Below are 14,381 nucleotides of genomic sequence, written 5' to 3' on the forward strand. Positions count from 1 at the left end.
CGCACCGCGTGACCGGAGGTCCACGACGCTCTGCTTTACCTTTACGAAATGACGCAAGTCCATGGCGAGTTTACCGGACTCGTGGGAAATGCAGGCGCAAATAGTATTGTGTTATAGTGAATAGCACGTTTGCAATATAATATTTTATTTGCCCTCCTTGATGTGCTTTTGTCTCACGTAAATACTGCGGCGCGAGTCACCAAACATACCATGGAGAAGTAGCTACGACAGAGACAATGGGACATAAAGTAAAATGCTAGAAAAAAGTAGATAAAAGTAAGAGACGTAGAAATTTAAACAATTGTAAAAGCGAACAAGAAGGACAATTCTGGCGGTCAAGTACAACAGACGTTGACTGTGCAAGCCAATTGGTTCTTGTGGTGTCCTTCTCAATCGTGCCTGCCTTCCTCCGTAATTGCCTAATTGCGTTAGCGTGTCTCTCATCCGCAACGCAGGAAAGAACAAGCTCGGAATGGACACCTGAATACGACGTGCTATTGTAGGCGTCCGGGGTAATACGTAGGGCGCTATCCTGTTTTATTATTATCCCGTCTTATTAATGTCTCCCGAAGCCGTAGCATCCAAAGAGAATGCTGCGTTATTGGACCGCATGTCCTTGCCCTGCTCTGGTCCTTTGGTAGCCGTACCTTACAGTAGCTCTCCCGTGCCTTCCCCCATTTTGTGGTGTGTGAGCGGCGCTGGTTCTCTCCTTCCCTACCATGACCGGTCGTTCATTCCTCTGTTGCATTCAACCGTTGGTGACTTCCTTATTGGCGAGTTCTCGTACCATCGCTCTTGCCGCTTTCCTGAAGCGTGATGGCAAAGCACGGTTGCGCTTTCCCAATCCAAGCCGAATACCCATTGCTCTATCCGAGATGACGTATGCAGGTTTCTCTGCTGTCACTTTCTGTCACTTTCTGACCTTTTCTCACGGCCCCCTTAATCGCCCCCTTAATCGCCCCGCTGCGGCCTCAGCTTTTCTTTCTACTCGATCCGAAGCAATATACGAGTGCAAGCAACAACAGTCAACCCAACCCGTCCATCGTCGACATGTCGACCACACCGGCGCGAATCGCTACCGTCGATCACTACGCTCTGCACTGGACTGGGGTGAGCCGTCGGCCGCTTAGCCCACAGAATGGCGCCAAGGCAGAGTCCATACTGCGTAAGCCCATGGAGTTCTCCTTGCTTGCGATCGTCGGGTGGGATACAACATAATACGTCGTACAATTTGGCCGAAAACGAAGACTTGCCCACCATGCGAACGAAAACTCTATTACGATAAGTCCGTGCGGCTTGGCAAGCAAACAAAGGAAGGCCGTGGAGCACGGAGGTTGTGCTTGCTGGCTCATCGGTTCGGTCATCTATCTCTCGTCGCTTTTGAGCATGTCTCGTCCTCGGCAGTGCGCTTGCTCACACACTGGGTAAGGAGCAGCAGCCACGTACAGTTGTGGGAAGCAACAAAGACGGTGACAAAAGGTCAGTTCTATCCCATATGCTTTTCGGCGAAGCATGTGACATGCACATGGGGACCTTTGGGGACAATCAGGGCTAAACGGCTCTAGGGCCACCAACGGGTGCTTTGGCATAAGCTCCGGCTGCTGCCGCCAACACCACTGCGCATTTACGCGCTTTAACCAAGAGCCAATGTTCCCGCGCGTCCACCATGGGCCGGTCGATCAACACTGCACCACCTGGCGTGGAGAAACCGTGCAAACTAAAAAACGGGGCGAACCCTGGCGCAAATGCCTACCCTGATCGACGGTAAGCAGAGAAGACAGGACGACAGAGAGAGCGTCAACGACCATCGCCAGCACCGACACCGCCCACCAAGGGTCCAATATACGGAGCAGACCACGACAAGACATGAAAAACGGCATTTTCTGGCCTGCCTTTCGTCTCCCATTCGGGATGCCCGGACTCTTGGGAGGTGGCCGGCCCACAAATTTGTGAGATGAAGCAGTGCAACGTGTTCGTCCTCAGTTACTGGGTAATCGGCGAAGTGTACGAATTATTGTCCTGGGCTTCAATATACAACTGCTGCACAGACGAACATCAAAAAATGGGCGTTTCTCAGCTCACGGAGTCCCGATGAAATAAGCCCCGCAAACGCCAAACGAAGGAAGCAAAAGAGCAAAATATCGACGAAGCATTACGAGATAACGGTATCATATTTACTCAGCTACGCTATACGGGACCGACAGCTTGAAAGAATCCTGCGGTTGTGATTGTGCATTCGCTTACAAGCGTTATCATCTGGCGTGCTGCACTTCTGCACATCAACAATCCTCCGTGACAGCGGTAGGTTACCGATGCTATGCGCTGCACGCCCACCCATACGCTTGCCACTCTTTGGGACACGGATAGTCGACGCAACAGAGTGTACTTGACAGTTGAGGAGAGTTCTCTATGACGACAGGTGGACACACAGATGTCGCTATAAGGCAACTTAAAAACGACAAAGAAAAATGACATATGGAGAAAGATTGGAATAATGGGCTAGGAAGACCCAAAACATAGAGGGGCCAGACGTCTAAAGCGGTTTCGGTGGCGGTCTCTTCTCACACACCTCGGGAACCCACATTCCGAGTAAGAAGTGCAGCCATAGGTAGAAGCTCAAGAACGACACCAAGGCACAAGCCACAGGACTGGCTAGAAGCTGACGCGAGCTAGATAGACGGTGTGAGAGTGCCGCGATATCTAACGACGAGAGAACGAGAACATCTTGGAGATGCACACCGTTTTTTGACTGCACGGCACCAGCTGCTATTCTTGTCACTTCTGCGCGCTTCACGCAAGATGCTAAGCCCAACCGGCTGCCCGAGTCCGTCCTCGAGGCTGTGCCTGTTCGACAGTCCATAACACAAGAAGCGGACAATCGATGGGCTGATGGCTGCGCCCCTTGTTCCATCCGTCGTTGCACTTTGCTCTTTTACATCCTGTGGCCTGGACCATACACCCAGGTTTGGCTCCCGTCCATTCTTCGAGCTTCACACCACTCGAGGAAAGAAAACGATGCCTCAGAACACGGTCGCAATTGTAGACCGCTTGCCGATCCCTTTGCCCCGAGAATTATTTCCCCTGGTCACCAAAACCGTCGCTGTCTTGGGTGCGGTAATGGTTTCCCGCATGCATCTCGGCAGGCATTGCCTTTGCTGACGGCATATGTAAGTGAGGACATAAGCTTCGGGTTCTTTGAACTCTTTTTCTTTTACATGTTATGTTTTTTTTTCTTGCTCCATAATCTTCACTTTGATGCACGCCCTTTGCTTTGGTAAGTGCATGTTCTGTGTTTTCGTTTGCGTACGACATTCGAATATAGATTTTGGAATGTACGTGCTCACCTGTCGAAGTGATTCAGCGCGCAAAGACGACGGAGATCTACGATACGGGGGGCAAAATTCCACGGCTCAGACAAACCGACCAGAAGCCCACGACCTGCCCAGTCCATTTACATTCCGATTTCAAAGGAAAGCTCAACCGAGCTTATCAACAGGCCAACGTTTCAATGTGAAAAGTCGACATATCTTTCCTCCATATGAAGAAAAAAACAGATGATGGTAAATGTACCGAAAAGTGGAGCAAACGCTCACCTGTCCCAGAATGGAGGGCTCGACTTTCGGTTGAAAGGACGCCTCAACTCGACGGCCAATTGCTCACACATACAAGGCGACAAGTGACAGGGAGGAACGGCAGAACAGTTCCTCCTTGTCAGCAAAGGCGTGATTAATCGACCTATCATGTCACAGTCACTTGTGGTGACGGATTCGCTTCTCTCCCGGCCGCGTCGTGTGAGGCATCATCAGTTCGCTGAATGCGTCGCCGGCGACCCTTTATTTGGAAATTTTCGTTTGGAGTCCGGCGGCAGGCGAATCACCCATTTGGGACCGTTTTCGTTGCAAGAAATACCGGCCGCGGCAGGCCATGTGGCTCGCATCCAAGACAAGAGCGCCAGAGAGCATAAAGAAGAGTCAATAAGACCTCAGCAAGAAAAGACAGATAAAAGAACACTCACACCAAAACGTGCGCAGGAACAGGCCGTGGAATCAGAAAGCCTGGCATATCGGCGGCTAAAGTGCTGCCATTGGCTATTATGGTGGTCGCCTCATCTTGTCTACTCTGAAGCCATTGTCTTGCGCTGTGGGAGCTCATTTCGCTACATATGGGGAACTCCGGTGCCTACGGACAAAGAGATCTCCCGCACCCCTCCCCCCATCCGCACGCGGAGCAGTTCCCTCTCCTGCCTGTATCGGCTTGTCGGATATGGGTGTTTTTTTTATGTTCACTCTTTTGAGTTTTGTTCTGCCGCACGTCGTACTTCGTACCCCTTTGTTCACGTCTTCTCCGTTTGCTGTCTTTTTATTACCAATCTTTGTTTTCCTATTCCGTACATGTTGTATGACACGAAGGCACAAAAGCGTATCCCTGCAATTCTTTCCACTTTTGCACTTGTCTTCCTTCCCTGTGTCGTATCTGTTTTCGAACTCGTTCCCGATATCTCGCTCATCACAAGTTTGGGTACTGGTCCACAATTTTACGTTCTCTGCAAGTCCCACATTGTTGTCGAGATCCTGCTGATGCTGACACTTCTGTAAGTGGTTTTCGATCGTTTGAGCGGACCTCTTACACCGTCGCTTATATGCCAGGACAAAAAACTCTGACTTCAATCTTCAATACCCCATCGACTGCTCGTCTTCAGGTGTATGGTTTACACTGGTCGTTTGTCCTCCGTGCTAGTGCATAGTTGCGAGGCAATTCCACGCGTTGAAGCCTGCGGAACACAGACTCCGTGATCTCGTATGCCACCCACTCTTTGCCTTTCTATTTATTTTCGTTGTCCTTTTTAGGTGCTGTTTCTTTTTATACCCTTTCTCTTCGTTTCCGTCTCTCTGGTGGCTGCAATTCTAAGCCAGTCTTGGCTTGCAGACTTCCTCGGCCCTTCTGAGCACAGTTCCAATAATTGTCGCCAAAGATGGCAACAAGTGTTACGTGCTCGTAAAGGAAGTGAGTGAAAGATGGGAAGATACAGCAAAGGGCACTGTGTATCGACTTATCGTCGATTTTGTTGCGAAACATCGATCATTCCCGTGGAATTGAAAGCCGGGATGACCGCAAAAATAACTGCAGAGCATACATGCCATACAGCATGGTTCACATCACGGGTCACATCATGGGTTGTATGGTACAGCCGTTGACATTGGAGACACAGACACCCTTTGCTTTCATCCTTTTGTGTCTGAAGATTTTTCTAGATCCTAAAGAAATTTATCTCGTTTTATTCAGGACAAACCGTACCATTTGCAAGCTACACGCCCCGAATGCAAAAGGCAAACGCTTTCAAGGGAAGAAATGCCATGTCCTCCTGGTGTACCACGGGCCCAAGGATACAATCCGTCAGGAAAAAGGAAACAGTCTACATTTACCTGGTTAAATTGCCACTTCTTCAACGAAAATCCCAAGTGGCGGCTGTATCTCTATTTGGTCGTTTGCTGCACCAGTTTTATTTCAGTGCCATTTTATGTATTTGATGTTGCGCCTGTCTCCATGCTTCGCTAACACAGGCCCTCGCCTAATGCGGCAAGCATGAGGACATCATTCATGAGCTTCGGTCACCGAAGAAAAAAAAAACACCTGGCCCGGACTGCGATCAACCGGCAAAATGGTTTTGTGGGATGTGTGATGTCTGTCTGAGGAGGATCAGTGTTTTCTGAACGCCTTGTGTCTTTGTAAACACGCCCCCATTCACCTTTATTCACACCCCTTGCCCTCACCCACCCGCACTGGTGCAGTGTACTATGCGGGCAGACGAGCAGGGATGGATCCCAGATTCCGTGTTATTGAGATTATTTACTCGCACATACGGAGGGGGGGTATAGTTGAAAATACGAGCCGAGCACAGGAAAGACGCATCCATAGACCGCAAAAAGCTAGAAAACGAAAGAGGAGAGAGAGGTATCCCAGACAGGCGGCCGAGGCGCCTTGCTTACTGACCCGAGAGACAACTTGAGTGAATTCAGGAAGCGACAGGAGAGACGAAATAAAAATAACAAAGGGAAAGAAGGGAAAATAGCAAAAATACAGCAAGCAACTATGGCCATCCTTGTCGAGGGTGGCTGGCCTGGTATTTCGTGCGTTCTCCACCAGGAGGGAACCGCTTTACATTCGGCTTCCCAATATCGCCTTCCCTGCGCTCGAGCAATTTCATATATAAGACCGCCAGGATGGCTCGCCGTCTCTCATAAAGATTGTTATGAACTCTTATTTTCTTTTTCCTTTATCTAGACCTCAACCCTTCCCTTCTTTTCTTCCGTACAGCCTAGACTTGTCTTGACTCTTTTTGTTGTTGGCCAAGAGTACGAGAGAGAGAGAGAGAGCGTGTGCATTCGTTTGCAGTCTTTCGTTGCTTCCCTTTGCGTCTTCACTCCAGTCTGTCATTTGTGCGAACTTCAATCGATTTCCAGCAACGAGCTCGACCTTCACTGCACACACATCTTGCAGGACCAGAAGCACATGTCGACGCGCTGAGAGCTTTCCACAAACAACCATGGCTGACAGGCTGGCATTTCTCCTCTTTGGAGACCAGTCCCTCGACACCTACGACTTTCTCTCGGGCTTCTACCGCGAGGGCCATCAAGGCATTCTTGCCACTGCCTTTCTCAACCAAGCCGGCGAGGCTCTCTGGCGTGAAATCGAGGGTCTCGGCCGGCTCGAGCGTGCCAAGCTGCCGCTGTTTAGGACACTACAGCAGCTGAACGAGCGATACCATGCCCAAGACCTGAAGCACCCGGCCGTGGACGGCGCCCTGCTGTGCATTACACAGCTGGTGCACTACATTGAGTATGTCCTGCCACGTTCATGATTTTGTCTACGTCCGGTCGTCGACTAACAAAACAGCCATGCCGAGAAACATTGGGAAGATGTCACCCAGCACGAGCACACCTACCTAGTCGGCCTGTGCTCCGGCCTTTTTGCGGCGGCCGCCATCGCCTCTACGCCATCACTCTCTGCCCTGGTCCCCGTCGCCGTGCAGGCCGTCCTGATGTCGTTCCGCACAGGTTTGTACGTCGCCACCCTTGCGGACCGGCTCTGCCCGCCCTCGGAGAAGTCCGAGAGCTGGACGTACGTCTACCCGAACCAGCAAGAAGAAGACATTCGCCGTGTTCTCTCCGAGTTTTGCCGTTCGAACGTGAGTATACCGGTGCCTCCTCGTCTGCATGGAATGCACGATTGTGAAAAATGCCATTGTACTAAGCTCTTCCAGTCCATTCCCCCGGCAGCCACTGGCTACATTAGCGCCGTTTCCTCCGGCAACGTGGCCGTGTCAGGGCCACCGACGACGCTGAAGGCACTGACTGCCTCCGGACAGCTGGGCCGCTCGGCGCCCATCCCCGTGCACGGGCCGTATCACGCGTCACATCTTCACGCGGACGCAGACGCCCGGAAGATCCTCCGTCTGGACGACGCCAGCGTGGCGGACGCGCTTTTCAAGACGAAGCCGCGGTCCGCCGTCATGTCGTGTGCGACGGGCACATGGCTCCGCGAAACTACCACAGAGGCGCTGTTCGAGTCCGTCGTGTACGAGATCCTGAACGAGCCGCTGCGGTTCCACCGTGTCCTGGATGGCTGTCTCGACCTGGCCCGCGACTACCCCCGCGGCGACTGTGTCGTGATTCCCTTCGGCCCCACGCAGAGCGCGAAAACGCTTGCCAGCCTGCTGCGCGCCAAGACAGAGCTCACGGTGACGCTCCGTCCGTCGCCCGAGTTTTCATCCAGTGCCAACGGCATCACGACCCAGCCGTCCCAGATCGGCAACCACGGCCCCTCCGGCCGAGGCAAGCTGGCCATTGTGGGCATGGCCGGCCGCTTCCCCGACGCCGCCAGTCACGAGAAGCTGTGGGAGCTGCTGGCCAAGGGCCTCGACGTGCACCGCGTCGTGCCCGCCGACCGCTTCCCCGCGGCCACGCATGTGGACCCCACCGGCAAAGCCATCAACACGAGCCATACGCCGTACGGCTGCTGGATCGAGAACCCGGGCTTCTTCGACCCGCGCTTCTTCAACATGTCGCCCCGCGAGGCTCTGCAGACAGACCCCATGCAGCGCATGGCCATCGCCACGGCGTTTGAAGCGCTGGAAATGTCGGGCTACGTGCCCAACCGCACGCCCTCCACGCGCCTCGACCGCATCGGCACCTTTTACGGCCAGACATCGGACGACTGGCGCGAAATCAATGCGGCGCAGGAGGTCGACACGTACTTTATCACGGGCGGCGTGCGGGCTTTCGGGCCGGGCCGCATCAACTACCACTTCGGGTTCAGCGGCCCCAGCCTCAACATTGACACGGCGTGCTCGTCCAGTGCCGCCGCGATGAATGTGGCGTGCACGGCGCTGTGGTCGCGCGACTGCGACACGGCCATTGTCGGCGGGCTGTCGTGCATGACCAACTCGGACATTTTTGCCGGGCTGAGCCGGGGCCAGTTCCTGTCCAAGAAGGGCCCTTGCGCCACCTTTGACGACGGCGCCGACGGCTACTGCCGCGGTGACGGCTGCGCGTCGGTCATTGTCAAGCGCCTCGAGGACGCCGAGGCCGACGGCGACAACATCCTGGCCGTCATCCTGGGCACGGCGACCAACCACTCGGCCGACGCCATTTCCATCACGCACCCGCACGGCCCCACGCAGTCGATTCTGTCGTCGGCGATCCTCGACGAGGCCGGCGTCGACCCGCTCGACGTGGACTACGTCGAGATGCACGGCACGGGCACGCAGGCCGGCGACGGTACCGAGATGCTGTCGGTCACCAACGTCTTTGCCCCGGCGCACCGCAAGCGACCGGCCGACCGGCCGCTCTACTTGGGCGCCGTCAAGGCCAACGTGGGCCACGGCGAGGCGGCCTCGGGCGTGACGGCGCTGGTCAAGGTGCTGCTGATGCTGCAGAAGAACCAGATTCCGCCGCACGTCGGCATCAAGCAGGAAATCAACAAGGGCTTCCCCAAGGACCTGTCCGAGCGCAACGTTAACATTGCCTTCCACATGACGCCCTTCCGCCGCACCGACGGCAAGCCCCGCCGCGTGTTCATCAACAACTTCAGCGCCGCCGGGGGCAACACGGGCCTTCTGCTCGAAGACGCGCCGCGCCGCGCACCAGCAACGGCCGACCCGCGCAGCATGCACGTCATCACCGTGACGGGCAAGTCCAAGTCGGCCATGATCCACAACGCAGAGCGTCTTGTCGCCTGGATCGATGCGCACCCGGACACGCCGGTGGCCGACGTCGCCTACACCACGACGGCGCGCCGCATCCAGCACTACTGGCGCATGAACGTGACGGCGGCCGACCTGCCCGAGGCCAAGCAGGCGCTCCAGGCGCGCCTGCAGGGCAGCTTCGTGCCCGTGCTGCCCGAGCCGCCCAAGGTGGCCTTCATGTTCACCGGGCAGGGCTCGCACTACGCCGGCCTCGGCCAGGAGCTGTATGCGCACGCCGCCGTGTTCCGCGACAGCATCGACGAGTTCGACCAGATTGCCAAGATCCACGGCTTCCCCTCGTTCTTGCCGCTCATCGACGGCAGCGCGTCGGACGTCACGACGCTGAGCCCCGTTGTGGTGCAGCTGGGCCTGGCGTGCTTCGAAATGGCCCTGGCGCGTCTCTGGATCTCGTGGGGCATCCAGCCCGCGGCCGTTCTGGGCCACAGCCTCGGCGAGTACGCCGCGCTCAACGTGGCCGGCGTGCTCTCGGCCAGCGACACTATCTACCTGGTCGGCGCGCGCGCGCGCCTGCTCGTGGACAAGTGCACGGCCGGCACGCATACGATGCTGGCGGTGCAGGGCTCTCTGTCGACGGTGATGGACGCGCTCGGCGAAGCGCGTGCGGCTGCGGTGAACGTGGCCTGCATCAACGGCCCCCGCGAGACGGTGCTGAGCGGCGACGCCGCCGAGATGGCCGAGTGCGCGCAGCACCTGGGCGCGACGGGCGGGTTCAAGTGCACGCAGCTGAAGGTGCCCTTTGCGTTCCACTCGGCGCAGGTCGACCCGATCCTGGACGACTTTGAGACGCTGGCGCGCGCCGTCACCTTCCAGCGGCCCACGGTGCCCATCGTGTCGCCGCTGCTCGGCCGCCTGATCGCGGCGGGCGACCGCGACGGCGTGCCGCCGGTGGACGCGGCCTACCTTCGCAACCATGCCCGCGAGGCCGTCAACTTCCTGGGCGGCCTTGTGTCGGCGCAGCAGTCTGGCGCTATTGACGAGAAGACTGTGTGGCTCGAGGTGGGCCCGCACCCGGTGTGCGCCAACATGGTCAAGGCGGCGTTTGGCGCGACCACGATTGCGGTGCCGACGCTGCGCCGCAACGAGGCGACGTACAAGACGCTGAGCGCGAGCCTGTGCACGCTGCACTCGGCAGGCCTCAACCTCGACTGGAACGAGATGCACGGCGACTTCCGCGCGTCGACGCGGCTGCTGGACCTGCCCTCGTACGCCTTTGACAACAAGAACTACTGGCTGCAGTACGAGGGTGACTGGTCGCTCATCAAGAACCGCTTTGCGACGATGCTGCCGGGGACGTCCACCGCGGCCGTCGAGCCGCCCAAGCCCACGCTGTCAACGTCCAGCGTGCACAAGGTGGTGCGCGAAGAGGTCGACGGCAGCACGGTGACGCTCGAGACGGAGTCGGACATGTGCCGCGCCGACATGCGCCTGGCGCTCGAGGGCCATCTGGTCAACAACACGCCGCTGTGCCCGTCGACGCTGTACGCCGATATGGCCATGACCATTGGCGACTACATGTACCGGCTGGCCAAGCCGGAGCGCGACGCCAAGGACCGCGTGCCGACCAACATTGCCGACATGGAGGTGAGCAAGACGCTCATCTTTGACGACAGCACCGGCAGCCACATCCTGCGCGTGTCGGCGACGGCGCACGTCGACAAGGGCTATGCGACGCTCCGCTTCCACACGGGCGAGGGCGCCAAGACGACAGAGCACGCCACGTGCAAGGTGCTCTACGGCGACGCGACGCAATGGTCCAACGAGTTTGAGCGGGTCAACTACCTGATCCGCGGGCGCATCGACGCGCTCCAGCGCGCCGAGGAGGCGGGCACGGCCAGCAAGATCGGCCGCGGCATCGCCTACAAGCTGTTCACGGCGCTCGTCGACTACGCGCCGCGCTACCGCGGCATGGACGAGGTGATCCTGGACAGCGCCACATGCGAGGCCACGGCGACGGTGCGCTTCCAGACGTCCGAGGCGGACGGCCGCTACTTTTTCAACCCCTTCTGGATCGACAGCATGTGCCACATCTCGGGCTTCATTGTCAATGCCACCGACGCCGTGGACTCGCGTGAGCAGGTCTACATCTCGCACGGCTGGGGCTCGCTGCGCTTCGTGGAGACGCCCGACGCGGCCAAGACGTACCGCAGCTACATCCGCATGCAGCCCGTCAAGGGCACCACCATGTTCTCGGGCGACGCCTACGTCTTTGACGGCGACCGCATCATTGGCGTCTGCGGCGACGTGCGCTTTGCGGCGATTCCGCGCAAGGTGCTCAACCTGGTGCTGCCGCCGCGGGGTGTTGCTGGTGCCGGTGCTGGTGCTGCTGCTGCTGCTCCTGCTCGCAAGGCCCTGGCTGCGGCACCGGCTACGGCACCGACTGCCGCTGCTACCGCCACCGCTCCGGCCAAGGCCAAGAACACCAAGGTGGTCACGCACGCCAACATTGGCAAGGTCAACCAGAAGCTCACGTCGGTCGTCACCAAGGTGTTTGACATTCTGGCCAAGGAGATTGGCGTGTCCCACGACGAGCTGGTCGACAACGTGGCCTTTGGCGACCTGGGCGTCGACTCGCTCATGTCTCTGACCGTCAGCGGCCGCATCCGCGAGGAGCTGGACGTCGACCTGCACTCCAACGCCTTTGTCGACTACCCGACCATTGGCGCCTTCAAGACGTATCTGGCGCAGTTTGAGACGGCCCACACGAACGCCACCACGCCCGGCGCCTCCTCGCTCGAGGACTCGGGCATTTCGAGCTCCGACTCCGAGACGGACGGCATGAAGTCGGACTCGGAGGTCACGACGCCCATGGAGGAGAGCGAGAGCGGCTCCGTCAAGGACGCCGGCGAGTGTGCGGCGGCAGGAAGCGACGTCTCGGCGCTGCAAAAGGCCGTGCGCGAGACCATTGCCGAGGAGATGCAGGTCGACGTCGACGAAATCATTGCCGCGCCGGACCTGGCCAACTTGGGCATGGACTCGCTGATGAGCCTCCAGATCCTGGGCACGCTGCGCGAGAGGACGGGGCTAAACATCCCCTCCGACCTGTTTGTGTCGAACCCGTCGCTCAAGTCCATTGAGCGCTCCCTGGGCATCAAGGCCCCCCCGCCCGCCGCCGCCGCCACGGGCGTCCAAGCCCGTCGTGGCGGCGCGTGCTCCGCTCCCTGCCGCGCCCGCGCCTGTTCCCGTTGCCACTGGCCAAGAGGTCCGCTTGGAGCCGGCCGATCCCATTGAGAAGCTGCCGCGGCCCGCCACGATTGTCGACCACTACCCGCACCGCAAAGCCACGTCCGTCCTGCTCCAGGGCAGCCACCGCACGGCGACGCACAACATGTTCATGATCCCCGACGGCAGCGGCAGCGCCACGTCCTACACGGAGATCTCGGACATTGGCCCCGACTGGGCCGTCTGGGGCCTCTTCTCGCCGTTTTTGAAGACGCCCGAGGAGTATAAGTGCGGCGTCTACGGCGTGGCGACCAAGTTCATCACGGAGATGAAGCGCCGCCAGCCGGCCGGGCCCTACAACCTGGCCGGCTGGTCGGCCGGCGGCATCATTGCCTTTGAGATGGCCAACCAGCTGATCAAGGCGGGCGAGGCCGTCGACAACCTAGTCCTCATCGACTCGCCGTCCCCCGACACCATTGAGCCGCTGCCCAAGGGCCTGCACGCGTGGTTCGCGTCCATCGGGCTGCTGGGCGACGGCGACCCGAGCTCGGTCCCCGCGTGGCTGCTCCCGCACTTTGCCGCGACCGTCACGGCGCTGTCCAACTACACGGCCGAGCCGCTGCCCGCAGCCCACTGCCCCAAGGTCACCATCATCTGGTGCGAGGACGGCGTGTGCCACCTGCCGACGGACCCGCGCCCGCAGCCGTACCCCTCGGGCCACGCCCTGTTCCTGCTGGAGAACCGCACGGACTTTGGCCCCAACCTCTGGGATGCCTACCTGGATCCGCGCAAGATGCTCATCCGCCACATGCCGGGCCACCACTTTTCCATTATCCACGGCGACCAAGTAAGTGCAGTGTCCTTGTTCTGTCCCCTCGTGGTCTTGATTCCCCGTCACTAACCAACCATCACAGGCAAAGCAGCTGGGTGCATTTATGCGCGAGGGCCTTGGTGTGTAAGAATGGGCATACATTGCGACACTTGGAGAGAAAGCATGGTATCTCGTATGTTTAGTCCCTCGTTTTTTGATTGTTTTACTGTTTACTGTTCTTTTTTTTTTTTTGGTTTTGTTTTCTTTTATTTTTCGTATTGGTACAATCGTGGAGGAACTGTTCTCTCTTTCATCTGGATTTGGAGTTTCGCTTGTTCATTGATTTTCTCCCGTTTTGATCTTCATTTCCGCATACAGACTTGTATTTCGTTTTGTCTTCTGCTTTTTTTTGTATTTGCATTTGGCTCATCGTCAAGCCGTCGCCTCTGACAGCACCTTTGTTACATTCATTATATTTTTCTAATATTTCGTTTTGTCTACGTTTCACGTCTTCGTTACCATCATTCAAATTTTTGTTTGTTTAGTAGAGCTCAAAGATTGATACACAGAATGCAGAAACATGAATAAAAAGCTTTAAAATAACGTTACTGAGAGGAGATAAGTAAGGCTGTAAACCTGGACCGCGGTCGTTGCAAAACTGTACATGGGTTCGTTTCTTTCTTTATTTTATTTTATTTTATTATTTTATTTTATTTTATTCTTTACAAAGAGGGTGGAAGCACATACACCCTACACTGTCATCTGAGCTACATACTTTTTGTCCGCGTTTCTACGTGACGAAAGCAGAAACGTACATCCTACGATGGAGTGAAGACGTGTTATGGGGCCGAAACATGAAAATAGTAGATTTGACGGACATTCTCTTTAACACATTTCCTCCCTCATGCAAGGACAACAGAAAGAAGAAGAAACAACGGAAGTCCGTGCTTTCATCGACCTTATCTTTTGCGAGAATCCGCTGCATGTGCATATTCTGGATACAACCGCCCGTATTGTAGCCTGCAGTGTCCAGAGTAAATGCGGCTCGAGCAGGAGTGCAAGTCGGAGGGCGAAAAAAAAAAAAAAACTACCTCACGCATTCTCATCATTGACCAATTACAGTATACTGAGACCACTCCTCGATTT

General features: G+C 56.8%; 1 protein-coding gene across 1 annotated transcript; it reads left to right on the forward strand.

The window, feature by feature from the left end:
- Positions 1–6,544: 6,544 nt before the first annotated feature.
- SPSK_00653 (uncharacterized protein) lies at positions 6,545–13,383 on the forward strand (the record flags this gene model as incomplete). Its single annotated transcript, XM_016727603.1, has 5 exons — positions 6,545–6,837; positions 6,895–7,186; positions 7,262–12,306; positions 12,359–13,271; positions 13,339–13,383. The coding sequence occupies 5 exons, from the start codon at positions 6,545–6,547 to the stop codon at positions 13,381–13,383; spliced, it is 6,588 nt and encodes a 2,195-aa protein (XP_016584532.1).
- Between the last annotated feature and the right edge of the window lie 998 nt (positions 13,384–14,381).

The sequence above is a fragment of the Sporothrix schenckii genome, assembly GCF_000961545.1.
Source record: "Sporothrix schenckii 1099-18 chromosome Unknown Cont48, whole genome shotgun sequence".
Lineage (NCBI taxonomy): Eukaryota > Fungi > Ascomycota > Sordariomycetes > Ophiostomatales > Ophiostomataceae > Sporothrix > Sporothrix schenckii.